The 22,431-nt window shown below is 42.0% G+C and overlaps 1 protein-coding gene across 7 annotated transcripts in view; it reads left to right on the forward strand.

Annotated features, from left to right (window-relative positions):
* Window positions 1-22,431, forward strand: part of GRM7 (glutamate metabotropic receptor 7) — a 736,691-nt gene that overhangs the window by 448,534 nt on the left and 265,726 nt on the right. For all 7 annotated transcript variants that reach the window (XR_006741094.1, XR_006741093.1, XR_006741092.1 and 4 more), the window contains exon 5: window positions 7,145-7,285. Coding sequence is in view for 3 of the 7 variants with exons in the window: in XM_045579111.1 (XP_045435067.1) it covers window positions 7,145-7,285 (141 nt within the window). In the remaining 4 variants the exon portion in view is untranslated. The remainder of the gene's footprint in view (window positions 1-7,144; window positions 7,286-22,431) is intronic.

The following is a 22,431-nucleotide window of genomic DNA, read 5'->3' on the forward strand; positions in this document are numbered from 1 at the left end:
TGGGGATAATAAATTAATATTTTATTAAATGACATAATTTACAAATTAGCTTCAAGAGAGTGGATATAAAGGGAACCTTAAATCTCTACTCAAAAACAAAAGGCAATCTGACTCAATGGAGAAATAACCATGTTCTTGTATTCATATTTCTTGGTAGCAATTTTACTTGTGCTCTTTCCCATTTTTAAGTGATTCTGTTTGTGTATGTGAAGGTAGATAATTTATGTCATCCTACTGCCTTCCCTACTCTGCTATGTTTTGAGTAGCTTTTTCAAGAATATATTCTTAGGAGCCTGAGGTAACATTTCTCATTTCAATGGGGTTTTGGCAAAGGTAAGTAACAGTAAGAGAAATGCATTTCTTGATGGTGGGAAAGCTCAGTGTCTCTCACGACAAGCACACAAATCTCACAAATGTTTGAACTATCAGAGGTGGAGGGGGAAAGTTGTGGGTGGAGGAGCAGAGGCTCACGTAAAGGAAAGAACCATTCTTCAGCACCTGCTGATGGCTGCCATATGGGCATAGGGTACATGTTATTAGATCTTCCAATGTTACATGTATATAAAGTATGTAAAGCCAGAAATCTGGTCTTACGAGTGAAGTCTCCTGGTTTTTAAATTAGTTGAAAATATTCTTTGATAGTATAGAAAGGACAAGTCCATAGTTTAAACATGTTCCCCAAGCTGTCATTTGTTAACATCTGAGGAACAAATGTTGTCATTCAGACCAGACCAAAGCTGTAGCATGATATATTTGATTTTCCTTATTATGGGTGTATTCGTTTCCTGGGGTGACCACAACAAATGACCACCAATTTGGTGGTTTAAAATAGAAATGATCTTAACAGTCTAAAGACCGGAAGTCCAAGATCAAGATGTCAGCAGGGTCATGCTTCTTCTGAAGGCTCTAAGAGAGGATCCTTCCTTGCTTTTTCTGGTGGCTCTGGGTTTCCTTGGCTTGTGGCTGCATCATTCCATTCTCTGCCTCCATATTCATGTGACCTTCTCCATGGCTCCTTCTCCCCGTGTCTCTGTGTATCTCTTATAAAGATACTTGTCATTGGATTTAATCTAAATAAACTTATTTTGAGATCTTGATTTTAATTAATGTAATTTGTTGTCATAGAGTATCCAAATATTTTCCAAATAAGGTCACACAAATTTAGGGGACTAGGACATGGACATATCTTTTTGCTGGTCACAAGTCAAAATACCTTATGTAATAGAAAGGTCATAAAAGTAATACAGATCTGTTTTTTAAATTCCTGCTCTGATACATCATCACAGGAACAGGGAGTGTGAGTCCCCCAGCTTCCCCACCTCATCAGTATCCCTATCTTCCCTTCTCTCCCCTTCCCTTCCCTGTTCCCTTTGCCTCCACCTCTTCCTTTCTCTTCCCTCCTCTTCTCCCTCTCCCCTACACCTTTCCCCTCTCTCCCTTCTCTCTCTCTCTCTCTCTCTCTCTCTCTCTCTCTCTCTCTCTCTCTCTCTCCCTTTTCTTCCTCCTATCTGTCTTTTCTCTTCTTTTTATTCATTGATTTTTTTTTTTATCTCTTCCATTCATATTGCATTCCTGTGATGTGCTAGGAGCTGTGTGGTTCTGAAACCTGAGTGCATTCTTCCTGAGCCAAAAGCAGACCGGAAAGAGCTAAGAGCCTCCCCTTTACGGCTACTGAGAAGCAAGCAGTGGGTGCCCCATACCCTTTGGCTGACAGGGATTCTCTAGCCTGCAGAGCAGGACTTGTGGGCATTAGCTGAAATCAGGGCTACTGGTCACTTTCTGATGCCGCGTGAAGCCACATTTGTATCTTCCAGTCTCCCTTCACCCTGGCCATCCAGACAGCTGACCCCTCTCGACATCTGATAGATTTCCTTTACAGCACACACTGTGAGAGCCTTGTTCCCTCTCAGCTGGAGAGCTCACTCCCAGAGGCACTGGCCAGGGTGAACTGTGAGTCTGTGAAGTTGTCTGCTCTTGTCTCAGCCACAGATTTCAGGGGCGGGGGGTGTTTAGGGTTTGGCACTCTAGTTAAAAGGGGAGAGAACCAGATAAAACCAGTTGTATATTTGTCAGTTAAACCCTGCTTGTTATTTCCATGTTGTTCTAAGCTTATTTTCAAAATGATAGGGATGTTGCATAATGTGGACCCAAAAGGACTTTTGCTTTAATCCACCTGGAGATTAAATTCTGATGTTAAATAATTCCCTCTATCCCCCCCCCCAACCCCCCGAAAAGGAATAATTTTATTATAATAATTTGCCTGCACCATATAAAAGAACGATCTTTCTCCTTTGATATAAATCGGATTCTGTCTCCTGTGAACTGAAATCCTACTCTCCGTGCCTTGGGTTACTTTGAAAAACTCTTAATAATTTAATCACACCTTTATTGTGTATCCAGATCACTTTTCTTCGGAGCTCTAGTAGGAATGAGAAAAAGCCTCAATTCACTGTGATGCACACACACAATGGTTTAGAGGTACACTAATTTTTGCTTCTCTCTGTGTTGCATCTTAGCCACAGTGTACCTTGTATTGAATCTCCTATTCCTAAGAGAAGATAGGCAAAATCATCAGGCTACAGAAACTAATGAAAAAATCAAGGGTAATGGTTAATGGCTGAAGCCAGAGGGAAAGCTTTGGGCCAGTGCATAACAGAGCCCAGTATCTAGAATAATAAAAGGATAATATGCTAATTAGACCAGATATCATTCTGGATGTCATTCCGGATATCCTTTTGGACAAAGCCAGGGCTGGAGAGAAGCCTGGGTCCCAGGTGCCAGAGAGAAGCAGGTGCCGGCAGCTAGGGGAATGCAAGCCTACTCTTGCAAGAATTTCATGCATTGGTCCTCTAGTCCAGTGTTTCCCAACCTTCTCTCATGATGAGAATCACCTGGTGGAGTTGTTAAAACACAGATTCCCGGATCCCAACTAAGAAGTGCTAAACTAGAATTTTTGAGAACATATAGGTAAAATTGCATACTTAACTAGTGCTCTAAGACAGATTTTATATACAGAGCACTAAGTTAGGTATGCAATTTTACCTATATGTTCTCAAAAATTCTAGTTTAGCACTTCTTAGTTGGGATCCGGGAATCTGTGTTTTAACAACTCCACCAGGTGATTCTCATCATGAGAGAAGGTTGGGAAACACTGCGTCTAGTCTACCTAATAAAGCAGAGGAATGGAGAGTGCCTGAACGCAAGGCATTGTGAATGTTTGCCACAGCGAAATCTCTTTTGAAAACATCCCACAGACAATTTTATTCCTTTTGATTGAAAAAACAGTAGAAGGAACCAATAAGAATTAATTTATCTTTCGCCAGAGCCTCTGCTAAAAGAAGTAAACACATTGTTCGGTCCTGAAAGAAATGTGACTCAGCTGAGGCAATCAGGCACGGACTCACTAGTAAATTGAATCACATCCATTTGACCTCTGCCTCTGTGCTCTGAGTGATCTAAGTGCTCTGTGTTCTGAAACCAGCTTTTGCTGCAGCACTGCCAGCCCATGTAGCCGGGTTTACCATTTTGATTGACTCACCCATCCCAATACCTGGGATATAGTGTGTGTTCAGTTCCAGACCCAGAGCAGCAATGCTGGGGAAACACAGAGGGAGCATCCCAGGGAAACCCATCAACAGGCAACTGCACGCTCTCCCCCTGGAGAGGAAGGTGACCAGACATCCTGCTTTTTAACAATTTGTCCCGTGTCCCGTGGGAAGAATCAGGATTTTTTTTTTTTTACAACGCCGCGGGATGAAGGACAAATTAAAAAGCGGGATGTCTGGTCACCTTAGTCATCTACAGGCAACAGGAGGGCAAGGTAGGGCTCCTTCCATACTGAGCAAAAGTCTCAACTGCACAAGCAGAGCAAAGACCCTCTCTTCTGAACCAAGGCGGAACTTGAGGCCGAGAGGATGGTAATGCTTAGACCTTAATGCCATGGTCGGCAAACGGGGGCTCGCGAGCCACAAGTGGCTCTTTGGCCCCTTGAGTGTGGCTCTTCCACAAAACACCATGGCCTGGGCGAGTCTATTTTGAAGAGGTGGCATTAGAAGAAGTTTAAGTTTGAAAAATTTGGCTCTCAGAAGAAATTTCAATCGTTGTACTGTTGATAGTTAGCTCTGTTGAGTAATGAGTTTGCCGACCACTGCCTTAACAATTAAGTCTTAACCAGGAGGGCTGGGGTTGTTGTATGGGCAGCGTGAGCATCACCTGGAGCTTGTTAAAAATGTAGCGTTTCCCCCAAGAGCCTTAAAGTACGAGCAGCAGGAGTGTCAGCTGGGCATGTTACAGGTGCAGCTCCTCTGGTCCACCCCAGGGCTTCTGAATTAAAATCTGCATCTCATGGCAGCCCAGGCAGCACATATAGAAGGCATTTACAAAAGAAAAGCAGTGCTCAGTCTACCGGAGGGGGAACAGCAGAAGGAAGAGGAGGAGGAAGCTGAGCCAGTAGGACAGTCTGACATGTGAGTGAAAGGACAAGGGTTTGAGCTAAGAAAGCCGGCCCTTCATCCACCACCGGCCCGGTCCGTGCAGCCAGCCTCTGTGGCGCCTCCTTTCTTCCCAGAAATCTGTAAGTTCTCACTTAGAACAGGGGAAAATGGACATGCTTGCTGCTGCCCCTCCCTTTTCTCTGTTAAATATGCCATAGTCACCGGCCTGCATGTTAGCCGCAAACTGGTCCTTCCTTCATCAGTATCCAGCGGACACAGGCAGCAAAGAGAGGCATTTTGAAGTGATAGGCTTTTAAAATATGAGGTTTCTTCCAAAGATGTTTTCTTCTGAGCTGGAGAGTATAATTGCATCCAGGCTACCCTTTGAGCCACTTTTAATAGTTCCTATTCTGAGTTTGGGGTCCAGACCTGTGACATGCGACCGAAAAGTTTGTTTCTGAAGCCCCTTCGCATTCTGTGGAGAATGCTGCCTCCTATGAAGTGTGGTGTTGGTGTTGCAGGGAGAGGGCCTGGGATGCGGCGATGAAGGGGTGTCTCAGTTGCCTGTGGCTGTGCCCATGGCTGCATAGCAAAGGGCCTCAAGTGCCCGGCTTAAAAGAGAAATGGCCCCAGTTCTGCAGCTGGGCTGGTCTGGGCTAAATGCTGCTTCTACCGCAGTCAGCAAGGGGCTGGAACGGCAAACAGGCTTTGCTGAGAGGCTGGGTCCGGCTGGGATCTGGCTGGAAGCCTCTCTTACCACGTGACCTCACCTCTCCCAAACCTCTCAGATCCAGGCAGCTGGGTTCCAAGTAGAATTCTCGAGAAGCCACAGGGGCCCAGGTTGCCACTCTGCTTGCTTTACCTTGTCCACTGCCCCAACGATAAGAATACAGTGTATAAGGAGGACTATACCCAGATGCAAAGCTCAGGACCATCTGGGCCCCTTCTCACAACCCACCACCCTTGCTTCCCACCAACCTCAAGTTCCCACCCATTGCGCAGGGCAAAGATGGAGGAGAAAATGTAAGTTGGTCACTAGTCCTCATGTGTACCCTAAGTGCTTGTATATTTGTACATAGCCAAGTGCATACATGTAGTGATTGTAGAAACATAGATTCCCCTTTATTTAAGAGTTTTACATTATCCTACTGAGCATTGTCTGGAGGCAGGGTTATGGGAGAAGAGTGAGTGGGGGGAGGGCTTCCAGCCAGTTAGATTATTCAATTACTATCTACATCAAAATGTGATCAGGTGCCACAGCCGGATTATCTTAAATTAGTTAACATGGTGGCTATGAAAGGACAGTCCTATGGGTACCTGATCAAGACATTGTTATGTTCTATCATGTCCTAACAATAGCATGGAAAATGACCTAAGGGATATAAAATATTATTTTTCATTTTCCCTACAATGCTATACAATATCCTTTACTTTATAGGGATTTTTTCCCCCTTTCCGTTTGTTTTTTTTTTTTTTACTGTCTTGTTTACTTACTTGAAGTTTTCCATTTATAGCAGGCTTACACTATGCCAGGCCATGTTTTCCATGCTGGGATAGTAGTGGTGAATTAAATTAACCTGCCGTTCTCCTCTCACGGAGTTTAGAGTCTGGCGCTATTTTTTTTTTTTTTTTTTTTTTATGACTCTAAAATTTAAAGAGAACTTTGAATAACTTAAATAATGTGAAAGTAAGTTCATCTTCCTCCATGGTCTTGACCTTAAACTCTGTAAGTTCCTAGTCTTCCCACTATTACAAATAAGAAACAGAGGAAGGAGGTTATACCATCTTTATGCTTACAGATTGATGAAAGGAAGACTGAAAGGTTAAGTGTGTACTTGCTTATGTTTATACCACTTAAGTGAGATGAGTGGAGCTGTAATTCAAGCCCAGCCTTTGTGATACTGAATCCAGTCTGATTCTCACAGGACCATATGGCTTCATTGGGATATTTAAAGTGGTGCTATCCTAATGAGGTAGCTAGAGATTTCCTGGGGACCTGGCCTTTCTGGTCTCTGCTCATCTCAAACTTTTTGTGACTAGCACTGAGCTAACATTGACCTCAATTTACCAGTGGCTTCTTTGTAAATGTAATTCTATTTTGACTAGAAAAGTCAATTGCATACTGGGATATTCCTAAACAAAAGAGGATTCTCAAAATGACATTCACAGGTCAGTAGCTCTCATAGGCAGAGATGCAGAATGTGGTGAAATTGTTGACCGTGAGCACATTATTATTTTATCAAACCTCTTGTGTTCATCAACAAAATAGGAATGATAGCAACTACTGCATAGATTGAGATGAGTAAAAGAATCCATATAAAGTCCAGAGTCTGGTCCATAGTAAGAACTAAAATGATCATTATTCTCTTGGGGTGATGATGATGTTTATAGAGATGCTTTGTTCCTAGTCTTGTTCATCAGAGATGCAAGGCATCTTGTGAGGACTATATCATCCCTAAATTCTCTAATGCAGATTTTATTGAGAAAATGTCATTTATAAGCCATACATCTGCCTGAAAGACCAGAGGTATAGATATAGGTTAGCATTAGAATTTTGTTTTTTCTGATGATGATTTTTCTTCTTTGATTGACACAAAAGAGCATTTAATCTACTAAAACAAAGAAAAACCACAACCAGTATTTTGTTTTCAAATGTTCCAACAGTGCCCAGCAAGCAATAAACTCTGACCTTTTCATTCCACTCTCTTTAGGGTTTGATGCCTATTTTACAACCCGCACACTTGAAAACAACAGAAGAAACGTCTGGTTTGCTGAATACTGGGAGGAAAACTTCAACTGCAAGCTGACGATTAGTGGGTCAAAGAAAGAAGACACAGATCGCAAATGCACAGGTAATTTCATTCTCTTGGTCCTGCTACTCTACATGGCCAGCACTGAAATGTCTGCATAACTGACAGAAGGAAGCTTGGCTGGAGACAAATTGAAAAGGTAAATTGAATTTTACTAGATTGCTCAGAAAATGGAACAGGAGCATAAGTCTCCGGGACAAGAGAAGTACAGACAAGATTATTCTTTTCTGCCTGTCCATCTAGCAGTAATTGGCATTTTCATTGATTCTTTGAATTCAAAAGGGGTCATGTTGCTGTGAATGCTCTCACAGATAAATATCGGTTCATGTTGTAGCCAGGAGGCTAAAGTTATTTTCACATAGACAAAAATCTCTTACAAATTCCATATCGGCACCTGATTTAACGGCTACCATGGGTGGTATATTTGAGTAAGGAAACAAAGGACTTGGGTTTAGAGTAATGAGTTTCAACTGAGTTTCATAACATCAAAGTTAATGACTCACCTGCTATTTAAAATAGGTTTAAAAATAGTCATCCAGCCTGAAATGTAACCTTGCATAACTATTCCAAATTATAAATGCATGTGTGGCCGAAACCGGTTTGGCTCAGTGGTAGAGCATCAGTCTGCGGACTGAAAAGTCCCAGGTTCGATTCAGGTCAGGGGCATGTACATTGGTTGCGGGCACATCCCCGGTAGGGGGTGTGCAAAAGGCAGCTGGTAGATGTTTCTTTCTCATCGACGTTTCTAGCTCTCTATCCCTCTCTCCTCCTCTCTGTAAAAAATCAATAAAATATATTTTTAAAAAATTCAGGTGTGTCATATAAATACATTAGTAAGAAGTATAGTTTATGTTTATTCATTGATCCATTCAAAAATATTCATTGAACAACTCCTTTTTGCAAAGCAATGTGCTAGGCACTGGTGATCTGATAGTGAACAAACCTACCAAGAACCTGCTTTGGTGCCACTTAGAGAATAGTGGGGGAAGTCCACATTATTCCAGGGATCTCTATATAAATATATAATTTTAATCTGCAATACGTGTCTGAGTGCTATGAGTATATAACCAAGGAATTTCACTCATTTAAAGAAGAAACTGTTTGAGAAGACCTCCTTAGGAATAGGAATCACTGGCTGTTTAAGGAAGGAAGGAGAGGGAAAGATTGAAGAATTTCTGATGATGAAGAACATGAAAAAGGGCTGGTAGCAGGAGGAGTTATGGTACCTCTCCGGATGAGAAAAACAGAAAAATGTGACTAAGGAAAAGAAGAGAATGAATGTGTGAGCTCAGGTTGTAAGTGCAGAAATATAGACGGGGAGTAAGTCATGTTGGGACTTACGTGGAATGTGGTCTTTATTCTAAGAATACTAGAAATCATGCAAGGTTGTGGCATGATCTCCTAGCTTACCACCTATCTCTTTATTAAACAGCATTTCCCATTTTATATTTGAGTCGCCTTCATTTCCCATTCTACACTTGAGTTGCCTTCAAGGTTTGTTTGTTGTTGTTTTTTTAAATATATTTTTATTTCAGAAAGAAAGGGAGAGGGAGAGAGAGATAGAAACATCAATGATGAGAGATAATTATTGATTGGCTGCCTCCTGCATGTTCCCTACTGGAGATTGAGCCTGCAACCCAGGCATGCGCCCTTGAGCAGATTTAAACCCGGGGCCCTTCAGTCCACAGGCCAGCATTCCATTCACTGAGCCAAACCGGCTAGGCTACCTTCAAGGTTTGTAATGGCAACCTTGAAGTCCCACTAAACTCTGAAATGCATTCTGTATACCCAGGAAAGCAACACTCATGTTGGAAATACTTAGTTTATTTTGTGATATAGCTCTTTGAACACCCATTCCAAAACATCTATTAATCAGGAATAACATATAGGAAGCATGATACAAAAAACACCATCAATAAGTGAAGATGCTCAAGTTTAGGTCTTTTCCTCAAGAAATTTTTTGTAAAAAAAAAAAAAATAGAGATAAGATATGAACAGGGATGGGAGTAAAACAATGATACATTATAAATAGGCATAATTAAATGTGTTACTCAGTTAATTAGAATATCCTGCTAACAATATTCTCTGTGCCATGGTATATAGCACGAGTGTTTTCAGAAATATCCTTACCATGTTTGGGGGAAAAAGGAAAAATCAATTTGATGTTGACTAGATCTACGTGACACAAAGCTTTCAAGTGGAAATTGAACAAGAGAGTTTGATGTCTGGATAATTTGTCTGTATGACAAGGAACATCCAAGTATACTAGAAATAGCCACATGATTGATGACAGATTTTGGTTCTTTCTGACATGGAATATTCTGTAGAGTGTCTCATGGTCATCAGGAATGTTCCACCTGAGATCAACCCCTGGTCCTTTTATATGCTTTAACATAAGTTGTATTATCTGTAGTCACATTTTGGTGCTGATCACTGAGAATCTGGGTTTATAAAAACAAATCAACTCATTAGCCAAACCGCCAACTTTAAAAAAAAATGGAAATACAAGTAGTTGTATTTTCATATCATGCTCCATCCATCTAAAAAAAAATGATCCTATTTACTAAATTGCCCATGGCCCAAATTTATTTGAATAGTCTCTCCTGTCTCTTTTGTTTGGTCTTGAACTGGCTCTTATACTCACAGAGGGGAAGGGGAGGCCAAAGAAAGAAGCAGACCACTCCGGATTGGTAGCTGGCAGGATTAATAAACCAGGGGACTTGTCTTAGATGCTGCCAGACAAGTAGATCTCTGCACGTGCCCACCCAGACCTTAAATGTTTATATAAAGGCCTTAATGGGTTCGGCCGTGTATACAGACTCCAACGGTCTTTACAGCATATTCTCTCATGATTACACCCTTGGAAGAGCTCATGTGAGAGCAGGAGACAGGATGTATGATCTGAGGGCAGGGGAAGGTATGAGGAACTTCCTATGGCCCAGGTCCAGCTTGTGGGTCCACTGGCAGTCATATCCTCCTGATAACCTCCTTTACCTCAGCTCCTCCCATTGTGAGAAGGTGCATCATTTTGGCTGAAGGTAAATACTATTGCTTCCATTGTGTCTCTTGCTCTTGCCATCACTGGATATGAACACATGGGTGGTTGTGTATTTTTCTTTCTTGTACTTTCCTTTTTCAAAGCCAATTAATCTTGTATTTTGCATTGGAGATGTTACCAAAACACTATTTTAAAAATTTTACTATATAGTAAGTATACCTCAACTTAGAAGAGGAGAAATTGTGGGAAAGGCATGCTGAGATGTGCTAGACTAGAGGAAAAGAAGCGATGGGGAGAAGTGACAGATTGCATTGTATTAAAGAGTTCTTGAAACTGTGGTAAGAAACTAGGTTTCAATGAGGAAAATGAGTGGAGGGCAGAGGGAAGCCTGGTGGTATGAGGGAAAGCTGCTTTGGCAACCACATTTCGAAACGTTAGAAGAATGGGCACCTGGGGAGGAAGCTACAAGACCAGGGGGTTAGCTGAGTAGTCTGGCGTGGAGTCCGTGCATGCTCTGACCTGAGGGCTGAGGAAGGCAGGCCCCTTCACACATTTCTGTGCCTGGGCTCTACTAATGAGTACGAAAGTCAACGTATTTATTTCAGATTCAGACACAAATTAAAATGTAAACTTTTTTTTTCTGGGCTGTATATCCTTTTTAGCTGTAATGAGCAATTGATTGTGTATTAGCTCTAAGTAGCCTGTCATCAAATCAGTCATCTGGCCAGACAAGTTTTGAAGCTGAATTATGGGACCCTCACTACTTGGAGAGAGCAAACTTCTGGGGTCAAAATAACAATGAGCACTATACTTTAAACAATAAAATTGTAAAAGAATAACAAACAAACAAACAATGAGCTTTAAAAACCCAAGAGGGTATAAAGTCATGGAAGGAAGAATAACTGTTGAAAATTTTATTAAAAATCAACTAGTTATACTTCAAAATTTAACATAGGGCTAGATGTGCATGGATTGTTACAGGGGGAAGGGGAGAGGAATGAGCGCTAAATAGCCATGTGTTCTTTATTCCTATAAATTATCCATATGCATTTAAGATTCCCTTCAAGAAGCTACCACAGTCTTCAGCATTTTAAGACCACCACAACATTTTAAGACCCAGTCCCAAGATTTCCCAACCCTGAGAGCTAGACATTCTTCCTCCCAGTGGCAGCCTAATTTTCATTTGTAATATTTAACCTTGGCAGTGACCCATCCTGCTCATGGGTTATCCAGGTGGCCATCCCCCAAGGGATCATGCCGTTGTGCAAGTTTATTGATGCTGTAATCACATTAGCAGGAAATGCAAACTGCATTTGACAGTACTAATGCCCCGCACGCTGCCTTATGGAAGAGCCACATTCTCGCATAGAGACAGTGCAGGCTCCACACACAACAAAGGCAGCTAGCTCTGCCAGGAGTCAGCACAGAGCCCTTGTCATCTGTGGGCAGCAGGGTCAGCTGTGATTGTTTGTCAGCGGGGGTTGATGTTCTGCCGCCTCCACATCACTTGTGTGTGTTCCATCTCAAGACTTGCAAGTGTATCGCCGACACAAAGACCCGTTTAGAGTCTGATCTCTTTAGAAAGAACATTTTATTTTTGTGAAGATACCAAGGTCAATAGCAGAAGGAAAGTGACAGAGGTGAAGAGGTCTCTGACAAAGAGACTGAGGACGAAGAGTGTTTAAGAAGCTTGGGTGTGTGCCGAAACAGGTTTGGCTCAGTGGATAGAGCGTTGGTCTGCAGACTGAAAGGTCCCAGGTTCGATTCCGGTCAAGGGCATGTATCTTGGTTGCCGGCACATCCCCAGTGGGGGTGTGCAAGAGGCAGCTGATCGATGATTCTCTCTCATCGATGTTTCTAACTCTCTATCCCTCTCTCTTCCTCTCTGTAAAAAGTCAATAAAATATATTTAACCCTTTGCACTCCGAACCATTCTGGACATTGGCTACCAGCTACTCGACGCTACTTTGCGGCGGACACATGCGTTGAATTAACTCAATTCCCCGTTATCACTAATAAACTGCAATGTCCCCCCTGAGAGGGGACATCCGCGTGATATGCTAGAATTCTGATGTCCCCTGAGAGGGGACAGCGGCGTGCAAAGAGTAAAAAAAAGAAGAAAAAAAAGCTTGGGTGTGGGCCTGCATTTGTGTTCCAAGGCTGTTCTTGAGACCCCAGTGAGAGCGCAGGCATCAATGAACCTCGGAAACCCTCTCCTCAGCCTTGCAGTGGAGGTGGTGAGACTTACACCCAAAGTTGTTGTGGGGATTAAATTAGAGATTTCAAGTGAGAGATCTCAAATCAAACTGGGACATAGTAATAGATCATTAAACAATCATCTGTTCTGGGCTGCACGCAGCTACCTACAAGGGTTTCGTGAAGACCAGCTTGTCTTGCATCAGTCCTAAGGAAAATCGGGATGCATGTCAAGTTCTAACAGAAAAATAAAGCTGGAGATTTAAATAAGGATATCATTTGGACAGGAGTTCCCCACTGGGGTGCACATTGGACAGTATGTACTGAGCTTTCAGAGTTTGCAGCAGGCCAGATACAGCTTTATGCCGGGCACAGAATATGAACCCCACAGGCTTCGGGAATTGCAGTGCCATCATGTAGGGTGTATGTCCAAACATCATTGGGCCTTGACTTGCTCAACATCTCAGGTCCCAAATTTTGTTCCATTTTATCCCTGATGTTCTGTATCTTTATGTGGTTAGTATAATCTCCAAGGTCTTTGCTCCCAGACTCCTTCTTTAAACGGAGAAGGAGGTTTTGAAGAATCTGGCAGCCCATAAAAATGACCACTCTGTCACCCTGACCAGTGTTTTCCAGTGGTTAGAGCACCAGCCTGCACACTGCAGGGTCTCGGGTTCTATTCCCAGGCAAGGGCAGGTACCTGGGTTATAGGTTTGATCCCCAGCTTAGGTCAGGGCACGGGTAGAAGGCAACCAATGTATCTCTCTCAGATCGATGTTTCTGTTTCTCTTTCCCTCCCTTCCAATCTCTTTCTAAAATATAGTGGAAAATATCTTCAGGTGATGGTTAACAAAAAAAGTTATCCCTCTGTCATATCTCGTGGCTTACATAGGACATTTGTCTAACATTACTGCTTGTCCAATGCTGCTTTGTGATACTGATTCATCAGAGTTACTTCTTTACTGAAAAGAAGGAACTCATCATTGAGAAATCCATCATCCCATGAAGGGACACTTTGCCTTTTTGAGATGGCAGAGGATGATTAAGTTGGTGATTATTTTTTCTTTTTTTAAAAAAAGCCACTGTATCCATTGCTAGTGCTTTCAAGTCACACAGTAAGCAAATTCAGTTTTGATTTAAGCCCCTAATCAAGCAAGGTTTACTGTGGAAAGTGTCAGGGTCTAAAGAGCACTCTCTGATAAATGCCTGCATTTGGGGAGGTCAGATTCTTAAACTGTGGTTTTCATTACACCTCCCTTCTCAAAGCGAACAGTTTACGTAAAGGTCACTTAGTTGGTGAGGCCCCAAAAAGCCTGGGAATAAATACTGTTCATGAAAACCAGGTCTGTTTATGCTTACCTGGAACCCTGGCCCATCAAAGCCCATATAAAATTTTAATAAGAACTATGAAGGCAAAGATTTACATGCAAGTGAAGTGCTTTGAGAAAATATGTACAGAAAGAATTTATGACCATGCTAATTAGCTTTCCCTGTCATTTTATTATTCTCTTCTAAATTGACATTTAATTGTTATATAGATATTGTGTTGTGACACCTAATTTATTCAACATGATCAAAGAATCCTGGTAAAAAAGTAACAGATAAGTAATGGCCAGCCCTTTGGTGCTGTGAGACTATTTGAAGCCATTTTGATGAGAAGCAATTTAAAATGTATTTCACACCTTTATTAAACAGAGGTTTGACACTGATTATTTGTAATTTAATCTCTATGGAGTTCCATTTTTGGGATTGTGTGTTAATATGATTCTTTGTTAACATTTTTATTCTGAGTCATCTCTAAATTTAAAATATCTCAGTTGATAATTTTTTTTTGTTACAATCACCTTAAATCTTCCCCTGCTTCCCTCCTAGTTGGCTGGCTTCTGTGTGGGAATTGAAATTGTATGTGTCTAATTATTACAAATTTCTTATCTATTCATTTAAAAATGAGAGTTAAGTATTAATCTCAGAATCATCACAGAAAGGCTAAGGTATATCACTTTGTGAGGTTAGTATAGCATTTTATAGTAATTACTTAGATGAGTTTACTAATAGAAAGATAAGTGCTAATTAATATAGTATTCCCCAAATTAAAATCTGATTGTCACATCTGAAGTCCTCATTATTCTTGGAAATCTTTAAATTCTTTTTGGAACAAGAGTATTGAAAAAAAAATATCCCCAGCCATTAAAAAAAAGAGAGAGAGAGAGATTGTTATTAGACATTGGGTTCCCACATGTAATGGTTTTAGCATAACATTAAATCATATTACAGTAATGGCCATGCTAATTCTGTGGGTTTGCTTTTAATTCACTTAGCTATGAAAGTTCATTTTGTTTTATTCTTTTAAAACCAATGAAGTTCTCTTTATAAAGAAATTTAAGAACAAAAAGATGGCCTCTTTTCAATGGGAATTGTGTCACTTGCTTTATCAATGATTCCACTGCATAAATTTGAGGGAAGATAAGGATTATAATTCTAAGAGCAAGAACCCTGCAGCCTTTTCTCTGATTATCTACTGCAGTAAGTGCCTCTCAGGCCACAAAACGGGTAGTGCAAAAACTATAAAACTCCCGATTATTTTCTGTAATCTCTCTTTTTTTGTTTTGTTTTCTTTGTTTGTTTCTCAAGGTTCCATTCCCACAGTTTGTAGAAACGTGATCAGTCTTTTTAGAAACCTTTATTCCACATAATGAGTGTGGTTGACTCATAGCTACAAAGGCTTATTAAAGGCCAGGACATTGGAGGTATTTATGGGTCCACCTGCTCTGAGCCTTTGCCATCTGCCCATGACTTCCCGCTGTCTGCCAGTCCATCCCTGGAAATGGCCTTGTCTATGCCTCTATTGAGCAGTGAGATGTCATGTCAGGGTGACTACTCTGGCCTCAAGCTTTCTCCAGGTTCAGCTCTGATTTTGACTACCTTCACAGCCCTCCTCTGGCCATGGTGGGAAGTTGCAGAACACAGGGCACTTTTTAGGGGCATTCACCAACATTTCACTTTCATGCTTCCCTCAGCCTCTCCCTGCTCATTCCTCTTCCTTTCCTGAATGTCTTTATTTAGAGGCTGAGGGAGGAGACTAACTTAGACCCAATCGTATCCTTCCAAGTCTTTTGTGTATGGCCTACACTGTTCTGAATTTTTCATCACTCAACTGCCAAAGCTCAGAGATGAATACTAACCACATATAAACTTAAAAGTCAATATTCGTTTTTCTATTCTGTTATCTTCTTTTCCAAAAGCAATGGATTAGAGCACTGTGGCTTCCAAGGTTGCTGGATATAGCCACATTATTTACATGAATAGGTCCTTTCTCATTTGGGGGAAACTTCATGGTTTTATTTATGTTATTTGCATGTTCATATATGAGAATATGCAATATTGTGTCATTAAGATGACACAATAATATATAAGAATATTCCCTTTCAGTGCTATACGAACACAACCATAGATGGCAGGTCTGTCCTTGTCTTTACTAAATAATTCAGATGTGGCACTAAACATTGTGCCTCTCGGCTATCTTCAGCCTTAGAGGTATCTTCAGCCTTAGAGGTGGAGCCTGCAGTAAATGAATTATTTCTGCCATCAACTCTACATAGTTTAGAAAGTGGTCTCCACCGCACACAATTTACTTCAGGCCATGTGTCCACAAGGTCTTCAACACCCCCGGCACAGCAAGGCACCTCCAGGAGCTGTGTTTAATTCTGTGCACAATCAATCTGGGGCTCCTTCTAACTCTCACTATTTCCAGTAGCAGTAGATAAAGTATGTGGGTGAACACGTGGAAAGGTTTCCCATTTCCTCATTCTCAAATGATACTTATGTGCCCTTTACCATCCTGGGAGAAGGTAGCTCTGAGGGGACGTAAAGCAGAGCTGCTCTGATGGAGAAGCACAGCAGGCAAGCTGCCTGCCGAAGGTGCCCTGGCTGACTCCTGAAAGCAGTTAGGGCTTGAAGAGCCACATAGCTTAGGTTTGAACCCCAGCCCCTTCGCTTCCTCTCACTTGGTCAGGCTACTGAAACATGCTTAGTCCCTTATTTCCCCATCTGTAAAATGGGATAACTGTAGTCCCTACAGCGTGTGGTCGTTAGTGAGGATTAAGTGGGACAGTGCACGTGGAAATAGTTCTCAGTGGGTTCAGTGTTGTTGGTGGTGGGACTTCTGTTACCTTTGGCCTTTCTAGATATAAAAACAAAGAGAACCACCTCCATGGCTCAAACTGCCTGGCCTTCCTTTATTTTTATATCCAATCTTGTCCTCTCTTTCATTTAGAAGTACTTGCTTGTATAGTGATATCAGTACACTTTTATGAGTCGGTATATCACCCAAGTTGATGCCCATATCAACCCTGTGAAATAGACAAAGCTGAACTCTGGGGAAATTATGTGACTTATCAGAGGACATAGCTACTAATGAGAAAACTAGAATATGCCCATCACCTGATGGCAGGCATTCATTTTCTCATGTCTTCTGTTGTGCTCTGTGCATTTAACAGATGTGGTTGACTAGGTAGGTCAGTGTCTGTGCTGACTTTAGAACACAGACAAGGTTTTACATCAAGGAACTATATTCCAGGATGGATGGCACACAGAACCATAGAAAGATAAACCAATTAATTACAAATTGTGATTAGTATTGCAAAAGAAGAGGCCAAACTAGAAAGCAAGAGTACAGAATTATTCTAGGAAGATGGTTGGCAGAGATTACCACAAAACTCGGACTGCCTGTGAGGGGTTAGCATTCCCATTGTTCAGATGAGGATACCGTGGCTCAGATGAATCAACCAAAAAGTAAATACTACTGATTCCTCCCTAGGCTTTTTCTCCTTTGGGTGGCCTTCTGAGACTGAGAAAATCAGACATGAATAGGCCCTGTCTCCTTTGGGGGACACTTCATGGTTTCATTTACATAGCAATCCCCTCACATGGTGACACTTAGCCACCTAAGGCCTCTTAGGAGTACATAATTGATAATGATCCTGCATGGATCCTTTCGTCCTCACTTATTAACAGCTACAGTGAACCAGAGAATCAACCTTATTTCTTTGCTTCTCTCCTAAACTCAACATAGGGCAATATTTTCCAGTTACTCTCAAACTTTCCTAAATTGATGAAAACCTAGTAGCTTATACGAAGAGAAAAGACACAGGATTATAATGCTTTATCTCACAGGCAGCATAATTAGACAACTGGGAATTGCAGCCACAACTATCGATATAAACTTTTCTGACTGTTTTTCATCCCATGGGACTTTATCCTTTTAGGAAGGGGCAGACAAACATGCCTGCAGCCCTATCAAAGCCAATAATAGGGACGGAGGTAGTGAGAAACCCAGGCAGCATGAAATAGTACCTCTAAGCCAAGCTTCCAAAGCGGTCCAGTGTTCTGGCAGAAGTGGGCAACTTACTACGGAAGAGAAATGTTGAATTACAAGACGCTATTGCGTCTTGAGAAAACCCACAACTATCCACGAGTAAGTTTTCAGACAATTTTGTAACAAAAGGTTAGACTTTAGAATTCAATTTAAAAAAGGAAACACAGATATAAAAAGAAAACTATGCCAAGAGCCAAGCTGAAGCAGTTCCCTTGATGTGAAAACAAGTCTACCAAAATCGTTGGGCTAAATAATTAGTGGACTTCTAACGTCTGACAGCCTGGCTGTAACGTGACCTCTACATAAACTATGCCTCCGGCACAGGCTATATATTTCCGTAGATTCTCTTTCCTTGGATAAGCTGTGAGCTTGCAGAAGTGTTAGTGAATTTCAAGACCTTTGCAAAGCCTACATTGGTGGTATTTTTAGCGCACAGAACTAACTGTGTCACTCTCTATATTTTAGACATTTTAATGGTCATCCCTGTTTGAAGGAAGATGTGTGGCTTCTGGGGCCCCCGTACAGTGGTCCATCTCAGACTGCTGGGGCTCCCATCATCTCCTTCTTTCTGTACAGGCACCTGGGCTCTCCCTCCTACAGGGCCGGTCAAGTGCTGTTCCTCTGCCTGCCATTCCCTTTCCTCAGCACAGCTTTTGGCTAGTCAATCGTTAGTCACCTTCACGTCTCAGTGTCACCTCTGCTGATGGCCCCCGTAATCTGGGGCAGATTCTTTGCTATCTAGCCTCCCACCTCCCGTGCCTTCTGCTGCACTGGCCTTGGTTTGTGCCGCTGCCCTCACCAGTGGGAGGGTATGGTGCACTTCTCCCTCCTGTACTTAGCTGCAGGCTGAGTGCAGACAGGCTCACTTCCCTCCTTACGTCCTTCTTCACGTGCCCAGCCCCAGTGCAGGGGGGGTGGGAGGGGAAGTGGAGCAGGAGCTTCACAAGTAGTGGTTGAGAATTTTATGTGCCACACTTAAGGCAAACATCTGCTTTGCATAAGCCTTTATTTGCAACGGATCAGATTGAGAGAGGAGAGGTTAGGTGGGTCTGTGTCTATGTTTTTCTGACGTGCCCATCTCGCTGAACTTGAGTTTCTTTCAGAAATTCGCCCCATGGGTTGAATCAAGGCTTTGTAGGATGTATTGGGCTGCACACGTTAAATGTTCCCTAAGCCCGTTATGTTGACACACAAAGAAATAGCTCTTATTGACTTCACAAGTATTCCATTTTAAGTAAAAATGTGGTAATCCCCAAATCCAATAAACTGGAATATATCAGCCATTCCTTCCTGTAAAATAGATTCACAAGGATGGAGGACTAGGGATCATATTGTCTTCTCACCCCCCCCCCCCCAATTGATCACTGTTATTCTCAGAACTGAAGAATTGCTGCATTTTATAAGCTATGGGGAAGAAATCAGATGCAGGGCTAAAACCATAACAATAAAATTAATAAAACAGTCCATGCTTATTAGGTACTTTCTGACATGGCAATGTTTCATCCTGTAATCGAGTAGGTATATATAAGACACATAAGACCTCTTGCTTTTTCCTTCTTTGGGATGATGACTTTTTAGAAGTCATTAGGAGTAGGAAAGAACAAAACTCCTGAAATGAATTGTGTTTACTGCCCCGTTCTAGCTATGAAGCCTAGCATAAGAGCCATTGCATTGCTGTGCCCCCTTTCCTAATTTGTAAACGTTAATAACCTAATGGAGTTTTGCGTTATGTTTTGAGGAGAAGCCCTCAATGAGTTAATGCATGCAAAGAGCTTAGTACATTGCCTCACATATCAGAAACATTGCCTGTTTTTATCCTTACAGCTTCACAGTGCAGTGTTTTGGACAATTGAAGTGTTTTGTTAAATTGTTTTCAGAAAGGACTAGACAAATGTGTTCAGCCGTGGCAGCCCTACTGGAATGCTGCCTCTGTTTTGATTTGCATTTCTTAGAAGGCTGGCAAGACTGAGTGACTTTTCTGTATGTGTGGGTACTAACCTGTTTTTATCATAAGATGCACTTTAGAACCTTTAAATTATGTTCATATCCCCTGTGTCATCTGATTATCCCTGCAACTCAGTGGAGCTGGCAGAGCTGATGACATTATAGTCTCCTGGAGAGAAAGATAAAAGCCAACTTCCTGGACGTTTAAGTGGCTTGCCCAGAGTCACTTGGCTGGTGCCTAGCAGAGCTGGGATTTGTACCACAGAGCATTGTGTTTTACCATTTTATAAATAGTGGTTCATAAAAGTGGTACCTCCTGGCATGAAAGGATTCCTATCATATCTATATCATGCTAGAGGCCTGTGCACAAATTTGTGCACAGGTGGAGTCCCTCGGCCTGGCTAGCAATTGAGGCCTAACAGGGGGGCTGGCTAGCCACAGGAAAGGACTCTGGGTGGTTGGCCAGCTGGCGGGAGGGGCTCCAGGAGGTTGACTGTGGGAGCGCACTCACCACCACGGGGCAGCTCCTGCATTGAGCGTCTGCCCCTTGGTGGTCAGTGCACATCATGGTGATTGGTCAACCAGTCGTTTCAGTCATTTGGGCATAATGGTCACTTAGGCTTTTATATATATATAAATTTATTTATAATGAACACAAAGAAAATAAATAAGTCCTAACTTTGTCCTATAACAATTTAAGCCCTTAGGAAAATATGATTTAAACATCTTATAAGTTGTGTTTGGGAATCAGAATATCTGTAACTTGGTCACCATTATCCTATTACTTCTGGCTCACACAGCTGGAAGTATCCCTCAGAATTCAAGCAAGAAAGGATGGCTCATTCAAACTGGAATATTTTAAAGTATTTCATAAAGAGACAATCTGCAATGCATCATAGGCGTTCCTTAAGATAACAAAGGATAGTACAGTGCCCTTGGCCTAGTAACACAGAGAACCATGATCACTCCCAGACTGAAAGTGCATTCTGGGGCGGGAGAGGGAGGTACCACGATCCTGGTGGAATGTCTGCTAAAAGAGGCTGCTGATGAGGAGAGAACTAGATGAGTAAATATTAAGACCAAACCATCCTCCTGCCTTCTTATCTCTTGCCTGTGACTCCCGTGGGCCAAAACCAGCTGCATATTAAAAGGCAAGAGCTCTTCAATTTTGTCTATGAAACTGAGCTCCTTGGGGCGTAGAGAAAGGTGATGAGCGGATCTGGGAGACAGTCTATCCAGTGCAGGTGTCGTGGACAGGCAAGGTCTTAAGAGTGGGAAGGGCACGGATTTATTCCCTTCCAGGCATGAGCATCTGGCCAGAAAGGTTAAGAAGGCAATTCAGTACATGTGTCTATAACTCAGACGTCAGTGGTGGAGGAACACAATGTGCTTGTTAGCAGATGACAGCATCAATGGAATGATGGCTCCTATCATTATAAATGACCAGATTCCCTAAGCTCTAGGTTCCTCTCCTATGGTACAGCCCGTTATGTAACTTGGTTCTCTTTGTCACCTTGTGTGATTTAGGAGTTGGGAAACCAGAGCCTGAAAATGTGGATGTTATGAGACACTACTATTTCTGTGAGAAATAAAGCCCTTGTCTCTGACCCACGAGTCTCGTGTCTCCTGCCAACATCCACAAACCTGTGACAGGATAATTTGTAGGCTTGCAGGTATGGGAAAACCTCAGACCCTTCACAGTTCTTGACAAATGAGTGAAGACCCAAAGGATAAGACTCGATGGAGCAGGTTTTTTACAAGGGAAAATAAATGTTAGGATGCAAATTGTATTGGGTTATTCAAGGAAAGAAAATATCTCCACTTAATAGATCTGCAGGGTTAAGCAGTGTTCTCAGGAAACATCAATGTTTTAGTTAAGTTAGGAAATGTGGTTGGATTAAGGAATGGTCATTGTGGATTAGAAGTTCCAGTGACCCCAAAGGACTTGTGAAAAGGAGATGGTGGCTGAGCAAGGAAGAAGTTAACATATGGAGGTGAGAGCTTGGCAAGTCAAGGATGATCAGAGAGGCTTGTCCCTTGGGCAGTGTCCAGAAGCTTGGATGGGAGGCAGGAAGCATTTAGTTCTGAGAATGGTCTGAAAAAGGATGATCACTTGAGCCTACGAAGATTCAGGAAATGAAGTGTAGGGGTGAAACTACCAATCCCAGGAGTGGTTAGGTAAACTTTGACCTTGATTTTGGTAGTCTGTTTCTGACTGTGTGCTTGGAAGCAATGGCAAGTGATACAATTTCTAGCCACACGGGGGAAATTATGTTTCTCTTTAATAATGAGTACTTTTTTTTTTTTTTTAATAGATGTAGAAACAAGTTTAGAGAGGTTATGTAACTTCCTTTTTGTCATAAGCATAATGCACACAGAGGCAGAATTTCAACCCAGGTTTGCCTGCTACCAGTCTCCATGCTCCAAGATCTTTTTCTTGTGCCGTGGTTGAGTGCATTACAGGAAAGAGAGAAATGCCATCACATTTTGGTTTCAAAATGTTGAGATTTTGAGGGGTTTTCTCCCAATTACATAAATCATATTGGCAACATATGTTTTAAACTGAGCCTGGATGTTGGGACTTTGGCATCAAGAACCTTCTTCAGTACTGTTGTATTGGGGGCGTTCCACTCCACTACCACTTATTTTTCTTCCTCAAGTAGCTAGATATGGCTA

The sequence above is a fragment of the Pipistrellus kuhlii genome, unplaced genomic scaffold (assembly GCF_014108245.1).
Source record: "Pipistrellus kuhlii isolate mPipKuh1 unplaced genomic scaffold, mPipKuh1.p scaffold_m20_p_11, whole genome shotgun sequence".
NCBI classification, from domain to species: Eukaryota; Metazoa; Chordata; class Mammalia; order Chiroptera; family Vespertilionidae; genus Pipistrellus; species Pipistrellus kuhlii.